Source organism: Moschus berezovskii, chromosome 10, assembly GCF_049115385.1.
Source record: "Moschus berezovskii isolate FMDL1 chromosome 10, NW_MosBer_1.0, whole genome shotgun sequence".
Classification (NCBI taxonomy): domain Eukaryota; kingdom Metazoa; phylum Chordata; class Mammalia; order Artiodactyla; family Moschidae; genus Moschus; species Moschus berezovskii.
In genome coordinates this window covers 94,248,671-94,261,284 of record NC_142469.1, presented here as the reverse complement: position 1 = coordinate 94,261,284, position 12,614 = coordinate 94,248,671, and the positions used below count along the sequence as shown (strand labels likewise).

The following is a 12,614-nucleotide window of genomic DNA, read 5'->3' as shown; positions in this document are numbered from 1 at the left end:
CATCTATAAATAGAGAATCCAGGCTCACTCAGTTACAAGACATTAAATGGAGAAGTGCCCTGCTGAGGTTATCAGCGCGACCCTTCGAGGTCAGGGCTGTCACCCCTGAAACTAGCAAAGGCCAGGAGCCCCGTGATAAGAGAGAGATGGAGCACTCTGTCACAGACGCTGACCTCTCAATGTCATTGGTAGACCCACTTCCCAAGAATTAGGAGGTCTCGTCAGTCCCAACAGTGATGGATGATCTTACTCTTCATCAGCGGATAGCCCTGAGATGTGACGGTGAGATGCTCAATGCTGCTTGGACACTGCATAAAAGTAAATTATGAGGGGGAAGAAAATGGATCACACAGGCGACAGTGTAGATCCCCTAGAGGAGAGCACTGCACTCCACTCCAGTATTCTTGCCTAGAGAATCCCCACTGACAGAGGAGCACGGTGGGCTAAAGTCCAAGGGGCACTAGGAGTCAGACATGGCTGAAGCAACTTAGCATACACAAACGCACCAGAGTAGAACAAGCAGCCGAAAGAGACCGCCAGGTGACGCCCGATGGCCGCACAGGCTCCCTGTCTCCACGCGGAACCTGGAAAATCGGGTTGGGGCCTCAGTCCTCAAACCCTCTAATGAGCAGTTGCTTTGCCCCACAAAAGGTCTAGGACTACTCTGGGACAGAAACTACTAGAAAATATATTGCTGATGACACTGCAGTTAAGGGCTGTCTCCAGGCCCTTTCAAGAGATCCGCAGAGTTTTCCGGTGGGGGTGGTGGGTTTCTTTTTTTTGGGGGGGGGGGTGAGGGGTGGGGGGATGGGGGGTTGGAGGGGGATCTTGAGTCTTTTAAGAAAAGCAGGGCTTCCCTCGAAGCTCAGTCAGTAAAGACTCAGCCTGCAACGCGGGAAATCCGGCGTCGATCCCAGGGTCAGGAAGATCCCAAGGAGGAGGGCATGGCGACCCACTGAAGTACTCTCGCCTGGAGACTCCCCACGGTCAGAGGGGCCCGGCGGGCTGCTCTCCGCGGGGTCGCAAGAGTCGGACACGACTGAGCGAGTAAAGCACCACCACTGGAACGACGGCAAGCGGAAATGGGGAGCAAAGTTGAGCGGCCGGAAGGACGCGGAGGAGAAAAGACAGCGAGGGGCAACATGAGAAGGATGAGGGGCGGCTACTGCCCGGCGTCAGCGTCGCGGGGCGGGGCCGGGGCGGGCCCTGCTGTATAAGCGCTCCGCGCCGAGTCGGATCCAGCCAGGGTGCAGGCGGTGATGGACCTGACGGCGGCCCGCGGAGCGCGTCTCGGTTTCGCGGCTCCGGTGCTACTCGTGACTCTCTGGTTCTGCCCGACGCGAGGCGGTGAGTTCGGGGATGAACCTGAGGGGGAGAGGACACGGGGCCTTGAGACCAGAGAGGGATGGGGGTGTCCGAGCCGGTTCGGGGACCTGCTTTTCAAGGTCCCGCGCTCCTTTCCCGCTGGGCTCCTGCTCCCCGCCCCGACTCGCGGCTGCTTGCCGGCCCCCGGCAGGGAAAAGACAAGATCTGGGTGAAAAAGGAATCCCAGCAGAAAAGGGAGGGGAGGCAGGGAGACATGGGAGACAGGTGGGCGTCACGAAATGCTGCTGCAGCCCCCCGGGCCCCCTCCCCGTCGGGAATTCGGAGTCACTGAAGCGGGTGCAGGAAAGGTGGCGGCCGCTTCCAAGGGACCGAACCCCCGGGGTTCACGGTAAGGCCGAGTGGAGTCTGACCAGTTGCGTTGGCCGCAGGAGAGGTGGCGTGAGATGGGCAAGGGTCTAGGTGGAGTCCGACACTTGGGCGGGGGGGCGGGGGGGCAGTGCAGGAGGGAGGGGCGGGGAGATGGGTGGAGTCTGTTCTAGGAAGCCTCCTTACAGTCCTGCTTGGTTACAACAGTATTTTTCTGCATCTCTCCCCTTCTCGAGAAGCCCATGGCCTCCAACAACTTCCTATCTGTAAAGGGACACTAAACCTGCCCTCTGTCAACTGGCACCCTATCCTCTTGCCTGAGAATTCACTCCAGCAGAAGCCTCCCAGCCTGGCCCCCAGGACATAAAGCAGGGGAGATTGAGTTTCCCAAAGTGTGGGACACAGGGCACCCCCACTTCTACCCTTCGGTACCACTTTCATATTCCCTGAGACTATGGAGACACTGGCCTATAATACCTATTAGTTAAGAAAGAAATTGGAGAACCTTTTATTTAAAAGACAGAGAGTAAATCTGTTGGTCTCAACAGGCCATTTGGTGTCTGTGTGCATTATACATCTCCACATTTGTGCTACAAGAGCAGGCAAAGACGACCTGACAAAACCAAAAGAACCACGTGATTGCCCTGGGTCACACCACAGTAATGGATGGCTCATCCCCTAGGGACTCATTGCAAGTGATGCCTTAGCTGCCTGTTGGTGAACCAAAACCTTGCTCTGTCCTACCTTGTAGGTTCTGGGTGGTGTGAATGTGAAAGGATCGTGGGTCCAGCAGATATGGACTAATGTCCCCTGACCCCCTCTGCTCTAGAGTAGCTTCCTTGGTCTCTGGACATAGGGGACACTGCATGAAGCCTCAGGCATGAGCAGAGAACACTGTGTGCATGCTAAGTCACTTCAGTCATGTCCAACTCTTTATGGATGAAAGCCCACGAGGGTCCTCTGTCCAAGAGACTCTCCAGGCAAGAACACTGGAGTGGGTTGCCATGCCCTCCTCCGTGGGATCTTCTCTCACCCAGGAATAGATCCCACGTCTACTCCAGCTCCAACATTGCAGGTGGATTCCTTACCGCTGAGCCACGGGGGAAGGCCCCAGAGAATAGTGGTCCTACAACAACTCTGATGTCGGGCCTAGGCCACCGGCTGCTCTCTCTTATTTGTTGCCTCTGGCCCTTCTTATATCAAACCACAATATCACTTTAATCCTATGATGGCTGGTCTATCTGAACTGATGATTAGGGGTTGATGAGCCCAGATCATGATGGACAACGTTGACATTCCATGACCAGAGGCCACACCTCTACCAGCCCCCAGGACCATACCAGGAGCCACATTTAAATGGTGTAGTATTCCCCACTGCAAATCGCATGGCCTTGCTTAAGGACATAAAGGGTCTGTGTTGTGAACCTCCAAGAAAAATGCCATATTCAGCACACAGCACCTATCCGACCAGAGATACCTCTGATGTCACAGGTGCTGCTGGGTCATCTGCTCAAGAAGGTCATCCTTCACCAATCATCTGTGACTGCTTTTGTGCTAGGACAGCAGTTGTAACAGCAAACTGTGCTCTGCAGAGCCTGAACTATGTCATATGTACAATTAGAGAAATCTATGGGCCACACTGGGAATTAAATGGAGATAGGAAAAGGATAACACTCCTGCAGCCCTGGAGAGATTGTAGGTTGGTACTCTCTCATTTTCTCCAGGATGTGATATTATTTACATGTACTATGGGAAATAGATGGGGAAACAGTGGCTGACTTTATTTTGCTGGGCTCCAAAATCACTGCAGATGCTGATTGCAGCCATGAAATTGAAAGACGCTTACTCCTTGGAAGGAAAGTTATGACCAACCTAGATAGCATATTAAAAAGCAGAGACATTACTTTCCCAACCAAGGTCCGTCTAGTCAAGGCTATGGTTTTTCCCGTGGTCATGTATGGATCGGAGAAGGCAATGGCACCCCACTCCAGTACTCTTGCCTGGAAAATCCCATGGACGGAGGAGCCTGGAAGGCTGCAGTCCATGGGGTCGCTGAGGGTCAGACACGACTGAGCGACTTCGCTTTTACTTTTCACTTTCATGCATTGGAGAAGGAAATGGCAACCCACTCCAGTGTTCTTGCCTGGAGAATCCCGGGGACGGGGGAGCCTGGTGGGCTTCCGTCTATGGGGTCACACAGAGTCGGACACGACTGAAGTGACTTAGCAAGCAAGCAAGCAAGCATGTATGGATGTGAGAGTTGGACTGTGAAGAAAGCTGATCACCGAAGAATTAATGCTTTTGAACTGTGGTGCTGGAGACGACTCTTGAGAGTCCCTTGGACTACAAGGAGATCCAACCAGTCCATTCTGGAGGAGATCAATCCTGGGTGTTCATTGGAAGGACTGATGCTAAAGCTGAAACTCCAATACTTTGGCCACCTCATGCGACGAGTTGACTCCCTGGAAAAGAGTCTGATGCTAGGAGGGATTGGGGGTGGGAGGAGACGGGGACGACAGAGAATGAGATGACTGGATGGCATCACCGACTCGATGGACATGAGTTTGAGTGAACTCCAGGAGTTGGTGATGGACAGGGAGGCCTGGCGTGCTGTGATTCATGGGGTCACAAAGAGTCGGACACGACTGAGCAACTGAACTGAACTGAACTGAACTGATTGGGGGATGAAGGTCAGTGTCCGAAGTGTGAACTTAGAAATCGCTTCTGTGGTAGCCCTCACCCCACGGTAATTTACTGACTATAAAGATTTTTCACTCATATTGCAAATGCAGTGGATGTGAAATGAGCACTATGAGGATCAGTGAATGGGTGACACTCCTGTGGGCAGGACGTGGGACAGATGTGTATTCCTTTCCACAGATCTCAGGCACCACAGTAATAACAGGTGGGCCATGATGATGTTTCAGATTGATGGACATGATGTCAGTCCCTCTCTAGGACCTCATGAATGTGGGGGTGGCTTCTCTGCTAAGTGGACACTTACCCCAGTCAATGACCATGTGGCTTCCAAAGGCCAGAAGGACTTCTGCACTTGCTGGGGTGATAAGAGGGCCCTCCTTGCTGATGCCTGGCATCGCTGTCTCTAGTAATGGATTCTGAATATAAGACCTGACTCAGTGCTGGATACTGCACATAGGATCTGGGCATCTTGTTGGGATGTCTGCATTCAGCTTCCTGAACATCCAGCCTTGTGTTTGTCTCTGTTTTGTTTTTTTTTTATAATTTTTCCTTTCAATCGTGTAGTTTTTAACAGGGCTCACTGCTCATCTGTTTGCCTCTAGGATCACCCTGTGCTATGAGCCAGCATCGTACTCTCTGCAGTGAGGCCTGGTTACATTGGGACTCTCTGGTCACTTTGACCACTACATCTACTTTGTTTCTGAAATAGAGCACTCCACCTGGCATCAGCTCTTTCCACCTTCTCCATCCTCACTCCTGCTGGAAGCCCACAGGAACACCATCTCCTACCACCACCCCGACCTTCAACAAAAGTCATCCTTGAGATGCTGGCGATGCTTCTCACCCATTCTTTCCTCTCAGGCTCCATGGAACTTGGTGGGCTGCACACGTTCCTGCCCTTTCATAGTATGTCCACCCTGGCAGATTCACTTTTCTGAGGCTTTAATCCCCTCCTCTACCACCTGCCTCGGAAGTTCTGGATTTTCTCTTTCATGCCATGAGGGCCAGGCCTTTCTCCAGGCCTCCAAGACCCATCAAAGTGGTAGATCAGCAGCATCTCCCCGATCTTGCTAAGTCCTGTGACCCCTAATTGTGAATTCTCCTTTCTGCAGCTTTGGGTTTTATGTTGGCCTTATGAGCAGCGTAGAGATAATGTTATGTGGTTTCTCCATTTGCTCAGCCTGTCGGTGGTGCTGGGGTGCAGGGGGTCCTTCCTGCTCTGCCAACCCAGCACTGCAGCTTTTCTGCTCTCACATAAGTGGGGGGAGGAGGTAATGGGTCTTCTTCTCCCAGACCTGCCCTCACCTGCATTTTCCTTCACAGACGCTTACTCTCTTTGCTACAACTTCACCGTCGATCCTCAGCCCAGTCGTGGACAGCCGTGGTGTGTGGTTCAAGGCCAGGTAGATGGGAATGGTTTTCTCTCCTATGACTGTGGTGGCGCCATGATCCAATCCACAAGTCCATTGGGAGAGGAGGTGAAAACTACGAACACTTGGAAATCACAGATGGAAACACTGGGAGACATCGGGGACTTCCTCAAGGGGCAACTGCCTGACGTTATACCGGAGAAACACACGGCCAGAGGTGAGTTCAGTTCAGTTCAGTGCAGTTGCTCAGTCAAGTCCCGCTCTTTGCAACCCCATGGACTGTAGCATGCCAGGCATCCCTGTCCTTCACCAACTCCCAGAGGTCGCTCAAACTCATGCCCATCAAGTCAAACTCATGTCCATCAGGTCCAGGGGTGAGTTAGGAAGTCCAAATACTGAAGGAGCAGCATCCATTGTTTATGGGTAAAAATTCAGTTGGATATTGGTCCTTCCCTAGTAGTCCAGTAGAAGGAGCAAGCCTTGGAGGAGAGAACAGGGCAAGATTACCTGGGCCCAGGGGAGGTGGACCACAGTGAGGCCAAGAATTTTTCAAGTCCAGAGACTGAGCTCTTTCTTTTCTTGGTGGGGTCAGGCCCTCAGACCCTGCAGGGTAGGATGACATGCCGGTATGAAGAGGATGGACACATCAGTGGATCCTGGCAGTTCGGCTTCAATGGACAAATGTTCCTCCACTTTGATTCGGAGAATGGACACTGGACAGAAGTTCATTCTGGAGGGAGACGGATGAAAGAGAAGTGGGAGAATGACAGAGCTGTGAGCAACTTCTTCAAGAATGTCTGCATGGGAGACTGTCGGGCCTGGCTTCGGGATTTTATGGTGCACTGGGAGGAAATGTTGAAGACCACGGGTAAGTGAGACTAGGAGAAGGAAGTGGTAGTCCACTCAGGGTGATATGGACCCACCTCTGTGTGCGTGTGTGTCTGTGTGTGTGTGTTTTGGCAAAGTGATTCATCTAAACTGAGCTGTTTCTGAAACATGGATGGCCCTAGAGAGTGTCATACTGAGTGATCTAAGTCAGAAAAAGGAGAAATAATCATATGACATGCCTTATATGTGGAATCTGAAAAGAAATAGTACAAAAATCTTACAAAATAGAAAGAGATTCACAGACTTAGAAAACAAGCTTATGGTTACCTGGGGGCATAGTTCGGGACTTTGGGAAGGTCATGTACACACCGCTACGTGTAAAATGGATAACCAACAAGCTGCCACTGTATAGCACATGGAACTCTACTCAGTGTTATGTGCCAGCCTGGATGGGAGAGGGGTTTGGGGGAGAAGGGGCACAGGTATATCTATGGCTGAATCCCTTCGCTGTTCACCTGAAACAATCATAACATTGTTAATGGCTATACCCCAATTAACAATGCTTTTGGTGTGAATAAAAATAAAATAATGTAAATAAATAAAGTGAGTTGTCCTGGGGGAACAATGACCCGGGGATGCTTTTTCATCCTCCTTCCTCTTCTGCCTCCTGATGTCTCTCCTCACAGCACAGGCCTTCGGACTGTTGAACATGGATTTTTGCTGATCCCAAACCTGTAGATATCGTTTTGATTTCTGGGATTTATTTCTCACTGTACCCTTTTTCCAAAATCTTTTAAATGTCACCTATTCTACTTTGGGAAAACTGTCAATAGTACCCCTAATGTCAGCTCCTGAGTAGTTCATCATCAGATCATCGTCTCTGATGTCACAGCAGGACTGAGTGGCTGTGTTGGAAACCTTACTCCCCCATTAGCTGTCAGAGCCCCATGAGGACAGGGCTCTGCCTATCTCATCTGAGGATCTATCACAGGGGTTTCCATGTGATGGGTGCAAGCTGTCTGCACAGTAGGGGTACCTGAATCAGGGGGGCTGAGGAGGCATCTGCTGAGTTTGGGGTCTGGACAAGGGATTCACTCTTACTCTCCTTGCAGTAAGGACCACAGTATCCCCTCCAATGCAGCCTACGGCCCCAGCCAGCCATCACATAATCAAGATCATCCTTGGGGTTTCTGCCGGTTTTTTCATAAGCATCGTAGCCTGGATCATTTGCAAGAAAAGGTACTGAGGGCAAAATTCAGAGGGAAGGCTGGGGCACAGGGCCTGGTATGAGGATGGGGAAGGTGAATCCCAGCCAACCCCTGCCCCTCACTGAACCTCCTCATCCTGGAAATGAGCAGATGGATAGGACCCCATATCACCTGAGCAGAACTCGAACAAGCTCAGCCCTGAGTTCTGAGAGGTCCCCACTGTCAGGTGACATTGTGAAAAGGGAGGGACCTTCACTAGGCTGAGGGCCTATTGATGCTTAAAGGGTTTAGCCAAGTCCCCTGACTGAGACAGAATGCTGGCTGGCAGGGTCCACGGCAGGTGGTATGAGAACAGCAGGCACTCAGGGTGAGAGCAGGATTCACGGGGGCTGAGAGCAGCATGGCGGCTCCACATGATGTGTCAGCGGGGAGGGGACCCACCCAGGGGGCCAGGATGAGAGGGGACGGGCTCTCATCCCAGGAGGAAGGGGTGGGAAGGCCTTTGCAGACCCGACTCCAAAGGCCCGTTCTCACAGGAAGTGGCTTGGGTCAAGCAGGCAAGGCAGGAGCCCCACAGCAGAGACTGTGGGAAGGGGGGAGGCCAGGCCTGTGCTCCTGGAGCAGCAGCAGCTATAACTCAGCCTGTGGCCTCCTGGGGACCCAGAGACTCCATCACTGAGTGGTCCTGCCTTGAGCAGAGGTGACAGGATGGGTATATATGAGCTGGGGTGGCGGCATCCAGCTAGGCTGCACCAGGAAGAGATGGGGGCAGGGACCTGGGCCTGAGAGCTGTGTGTGCTGCTCAGAGGCTGGAGGGGAGCAAGGGAAGGAGGTTTGCCTGTAGCCCCCCAAGGCTCTCAGGAGGCAAGGCCCCTCCTCTAGGGACCTGCTCCCTGGTCCTTTAGGCACCCCTCGAGGAGGATCCGGACCTGAGTAAAGGGAGCAGATTAATTCCTCACTGGCTCCAGTCCTGAGCCTAAGCAGGGGGTGTCAGGGCCTGGGGTGACTCTGTATTGCAGGAAAGAAGAAATGGTGACTAGAAGCTGCTGGCCTGGGGTGGGGGTGGGGGTGGAGGACATAGGAGCCCCTCAGTGAGGGCGGGGCTGGAGGGGGTCTGGGGAGGGGCAGCCGCAGGAAGGTGACAGGAGTTCCTCAGCCTCCTGGACCAACCCTTTATTTTCTACAGGAGACGGAGCTTCCAGGAAGCCTGGCAGGTGCTCTGTCGGCCTCATGAAACAGTCTTTCCCTGACAGCCATTGTTCTCTTTCTGTCCCCTTACAGGCAGGAGGTCAGAGCCAGAAAGTCGGAGCCTGCCTTCCAGTTATGAAATGACGCAGTAGCTGCATTGTCTCGGGACTCTCGTCACATCTGGTGAAAAGCCTCCTCAGTCTCTTTTTTTTCCCCAACCTCTTTTGCCTCTTTCTCTTGGTTGTAAGTGATGGAATCCCTGCAATGAAATTCTTGTTCAGCTACTTGAACAAGAATTCTCCTCAAATAGGACACTTTCTGTCTTTTTCTAGTTTGAGAAAAATCAGACTCTTCTCTGTATGGCAATCTCATTGTTGCAAATGATGATAATGTGAGAAAAATACCATCTGCTATTACAGGACTCAGGGATTCTCTCTACGTTCAGAGAAACAACTTCAGAATGTTTTGAACAAAATGAAATATTATGTCTGAATGTCTCTTTTAGTCATTTTATTGCCTAATATGAATATTTAAGTCAGTATCTCGCTATTGCAAAAGACATAAATATTTCAAGTTTCCTTTTCTAATCAAGGAGGGAGCTCGGGCCATTTCACCCTTTTTCCACCTTATGGGATTAAATAGAGCTGATGATTCGGCTACATTTATTGTGGAAGCCGAGAATAAAAAGAAAGCTTTTAAAGTAACTTGCAGTCTAGCTGTTGATCCCAAACAGTATCCTGATAACCTGGATCCAAAGATATATTCTGGAAGTTATGCAGTGAAATCCTTTTTTGTTTCATCAAGATCTTCACCCTCAGTGGTGACTCTTCTGTGTTCCTCTATGCCTCCCCCCCTCGAAGGAGAAGCCAGATTTCACCGCAAAAACTATGTCTGTTTTGAAAAGTAGATTTATTTCCCCATTGACAGAGGATCATATTCAGAATAGATAATGAATTACTACAAATAAGATAAATTGTAACTTTTTGGCCACTGCTTGAGCTGTTCACATATGGTGAATCGTTGTTCGGTCGCTAAGTCATGTCCAACTCTGTGACCCCATGAACTGCAGCACGCCAGGCTTCCCTGTCTCTCACTGTCTCCCGGAGTTTGCTCAAACTCATGTCCAGTGATGCCATCCAACCATCTCATCCTCTGTTGCCCCCTTCTCCTCCTGCCCTCAATCTATGCCATCATCAGGAACTTTTCCAATGACTTGGCTCTTCACATCAGGAAGGCACAGTATTGGAGTTTCATCATCAGCATCAGTCCTTCCAGTGAATACTCAGGGTTGATTTCCTTTAGGATTGACTGGTTTGCTCTCCTTGCAGTTCAAGGGAATCTCAAGAGTCTTATCTAGCACCACAATTCAAAAGCATCAGTTCTTCAGCACTCAGCCTTTTTAACGATCCAGTTCTCACATAAGTGCATGACTGCTGGAAAATCCATAGCTTTGACTGGACAGACCTTTATCGGCAAAGTGATGTCTTTGCGTTGCACATCCTATTCAGCATCTTTCTTTTTTCTTCTCAAACCAACTTTACCACTTGACCTTGATGCTCAGATTTGCTTTCTTATGCATGTATTCACTGGGGGAGCACTTTTGATTTCCTTTAAGTACTTTTCCTTTGCATTCACAACTTGACCAACTGTTTGATGGAAAAGGCTTCTGTTAGGTCCTTGCCACTTCTGTCTTTTATTGTGTCCATCTTTAAATGAAATGTTCCCTTGGTATCTCAAATTGTCTTGAAGAGATCTCTAGGCTTTCCCTTTCTATCGTTTTCCTCTATTTGCATTGATCATCTAGGAAGCCTTTCTTATCTCTCCTTGCTCTTCTTGGGAATTATGCATTCAGATGGATATATCTTTCCTTTTCTCCTTTGCCTTTTGCCTCTCTTCTTTTCTCAGCTATTTCTAAGGTCTCCTCTTCTGAGGAGAACTTAGAGGTCTCCTCAATCATTCTGTCTTCTTGCATTTCTTTTTCTTGGGGATGATTTTGGTCAGCACCTTCTGTACAATGTCATGAACCTCCATCCATAGTTCTTCAGGCACTCTGTGTACCAGATATAATCCCTTGAATCTATTTGTCCCTTCCACTGTATAAGACATTTGATTTAGATCATAGCTGAATGGCCTAGTGGTTTTTCTTACTTTCTTCAATTTAAGTCTGAATTTTGCAATACAGAGCTCATGATCTGAGCCACAGTCAGCTCGCCATCTTGTATTTGCTCCTGTACAGAGGTTCTCCACCTTTGGCTACAAGGAATATAATCTGTCTAAGGAAATTTGCCACATCCTTTGACTCTTCTTTCACACATTTATCCATAGCATGAAGTGCTCTTTAACAGCATTTTAACCCACAGTAGAATCTATTTCAATCTGATTTCGGTGTTGACCATCTGGTGATGTCCATGTGTAGAGTCTTCTCTTGTGTTGTTGGAAGAGGGTGTTTGCTATGACCAGTGCATTCTCTTGACAAAACTCTTATTAGCCTTTGCCCTGCTTCATTCTGTGCTCCAAGGCCAAATTTGCCTGTTACTACAGGTGTTTCTTGACTTCCTACTTTTGCATTCCAGTCCCCTATAATGAAAAGGACATCTTTTTTGGGTGTTAGTTCTTTTTTTTTTTTTTAACCTTGGCTACACTTTATTTTTTTTTATTTTTATTTTTTTATTTTACAATATTATATTGGTTGGTTTTGCCATACATTGACATGAATTCGCCCCGGGTTTACATAAGTTCCCCCTCCTGAACCCCCCTCCCACCTCCCTCCTCCCTTTATCCTCCCTCTGGGTCATCCCTGCATGCCCGCCCCGAGCATCCTATAACATGCATTGACCCTGAACTAGTGATTCATTTCACATATGACAACATACGTGTTTCAATGACATTCTCCCAAATCATCCCACCCTCACCCTCTCCCACAGAGTCCCAAAGACTGATCTATACATCTGTGTCTCTTTTGCTGTCTCGTATACAGGGTTATCATTTGCATCTTTCTAAATTCCATATATATGCGTTAGTATGCTGTATTGGTGTTTTTCTTTCTGGCTTACTTCACTCTGTATAATAGGCTCCAGTTTCATCCACCTCATTAGAACTGGTTCAAATGCATTCTTTTTAATGGCTGAATAATACTCCATTGTGTATATGTACCAAAGCTTTCTTATCCATTCGTCTGCAGATGGACATCTAGGTTGCTTCCATGTCCTGGCTATTATAAACAGTGCTGCAATGAACACTGGAGTACATGTGTCTCTTTCAATTCTGGTTTCCTCGGTGTGTATGCCCAGGAGTGCGATTGCTGGATCATATGGCAGTTCTATTTCCAGTTTTTTGAGGAATCTCCACACTGTTCTCCATAGTGGCTGTACTAGTTTGCATTCCCACCAACAGTGTAAGAGGGTTCCTTTCTCTCCACATCCTCTCCAGCATTTATTGCATGTAGACTTTTGGATAGCAGCCATTCTGACAGGTGTGAAATGGTATCTCATTGTGGTTTTGATTTGCATCTCTCTGATTATGAGGGATGTTGAGCATTTTTTCATGTGTTTATTAGCCATCTGTATGTCTTCTTTGGAGAAATGTCTGTTTAGTTCTTTGGCCCATTTTTTGATTGGGTCATTTATTT

The 12,614-nt window shown here is 49.2% G+C and overlaps 1 protein-coding gene across 1 annotated transcript; it reads left to right on the top strand.

Moving 5' to 3' along the window:
- Positions 1-1,239: 1,239 nt before the first annotated feature.
- On the top strand, positions 1,240-11,736 carry LOC129561114 (UL16-binding protein 3-like). The gene is made up of 5 exons (XM_055433514.2): positions 1,240-1,347; positions 5,716-5,979; positions 6,355-6,630; positions 7,703-7,829; positions 9,080-11,736. The coding sequence occupies exons 1-5, from the start codon at positions 1,260-1,262 to the stop codon at positions 9,123-9,125; spliced, it is 801 nt and encodes a 266-aa protein (XP_055289489.2). The 5' UTR covers positions 1,240-1,259; the 3' UTR covers positions 9,126-11,736.
- Positions 11,737-12,614: the final 878 nt, after the last annotated feature.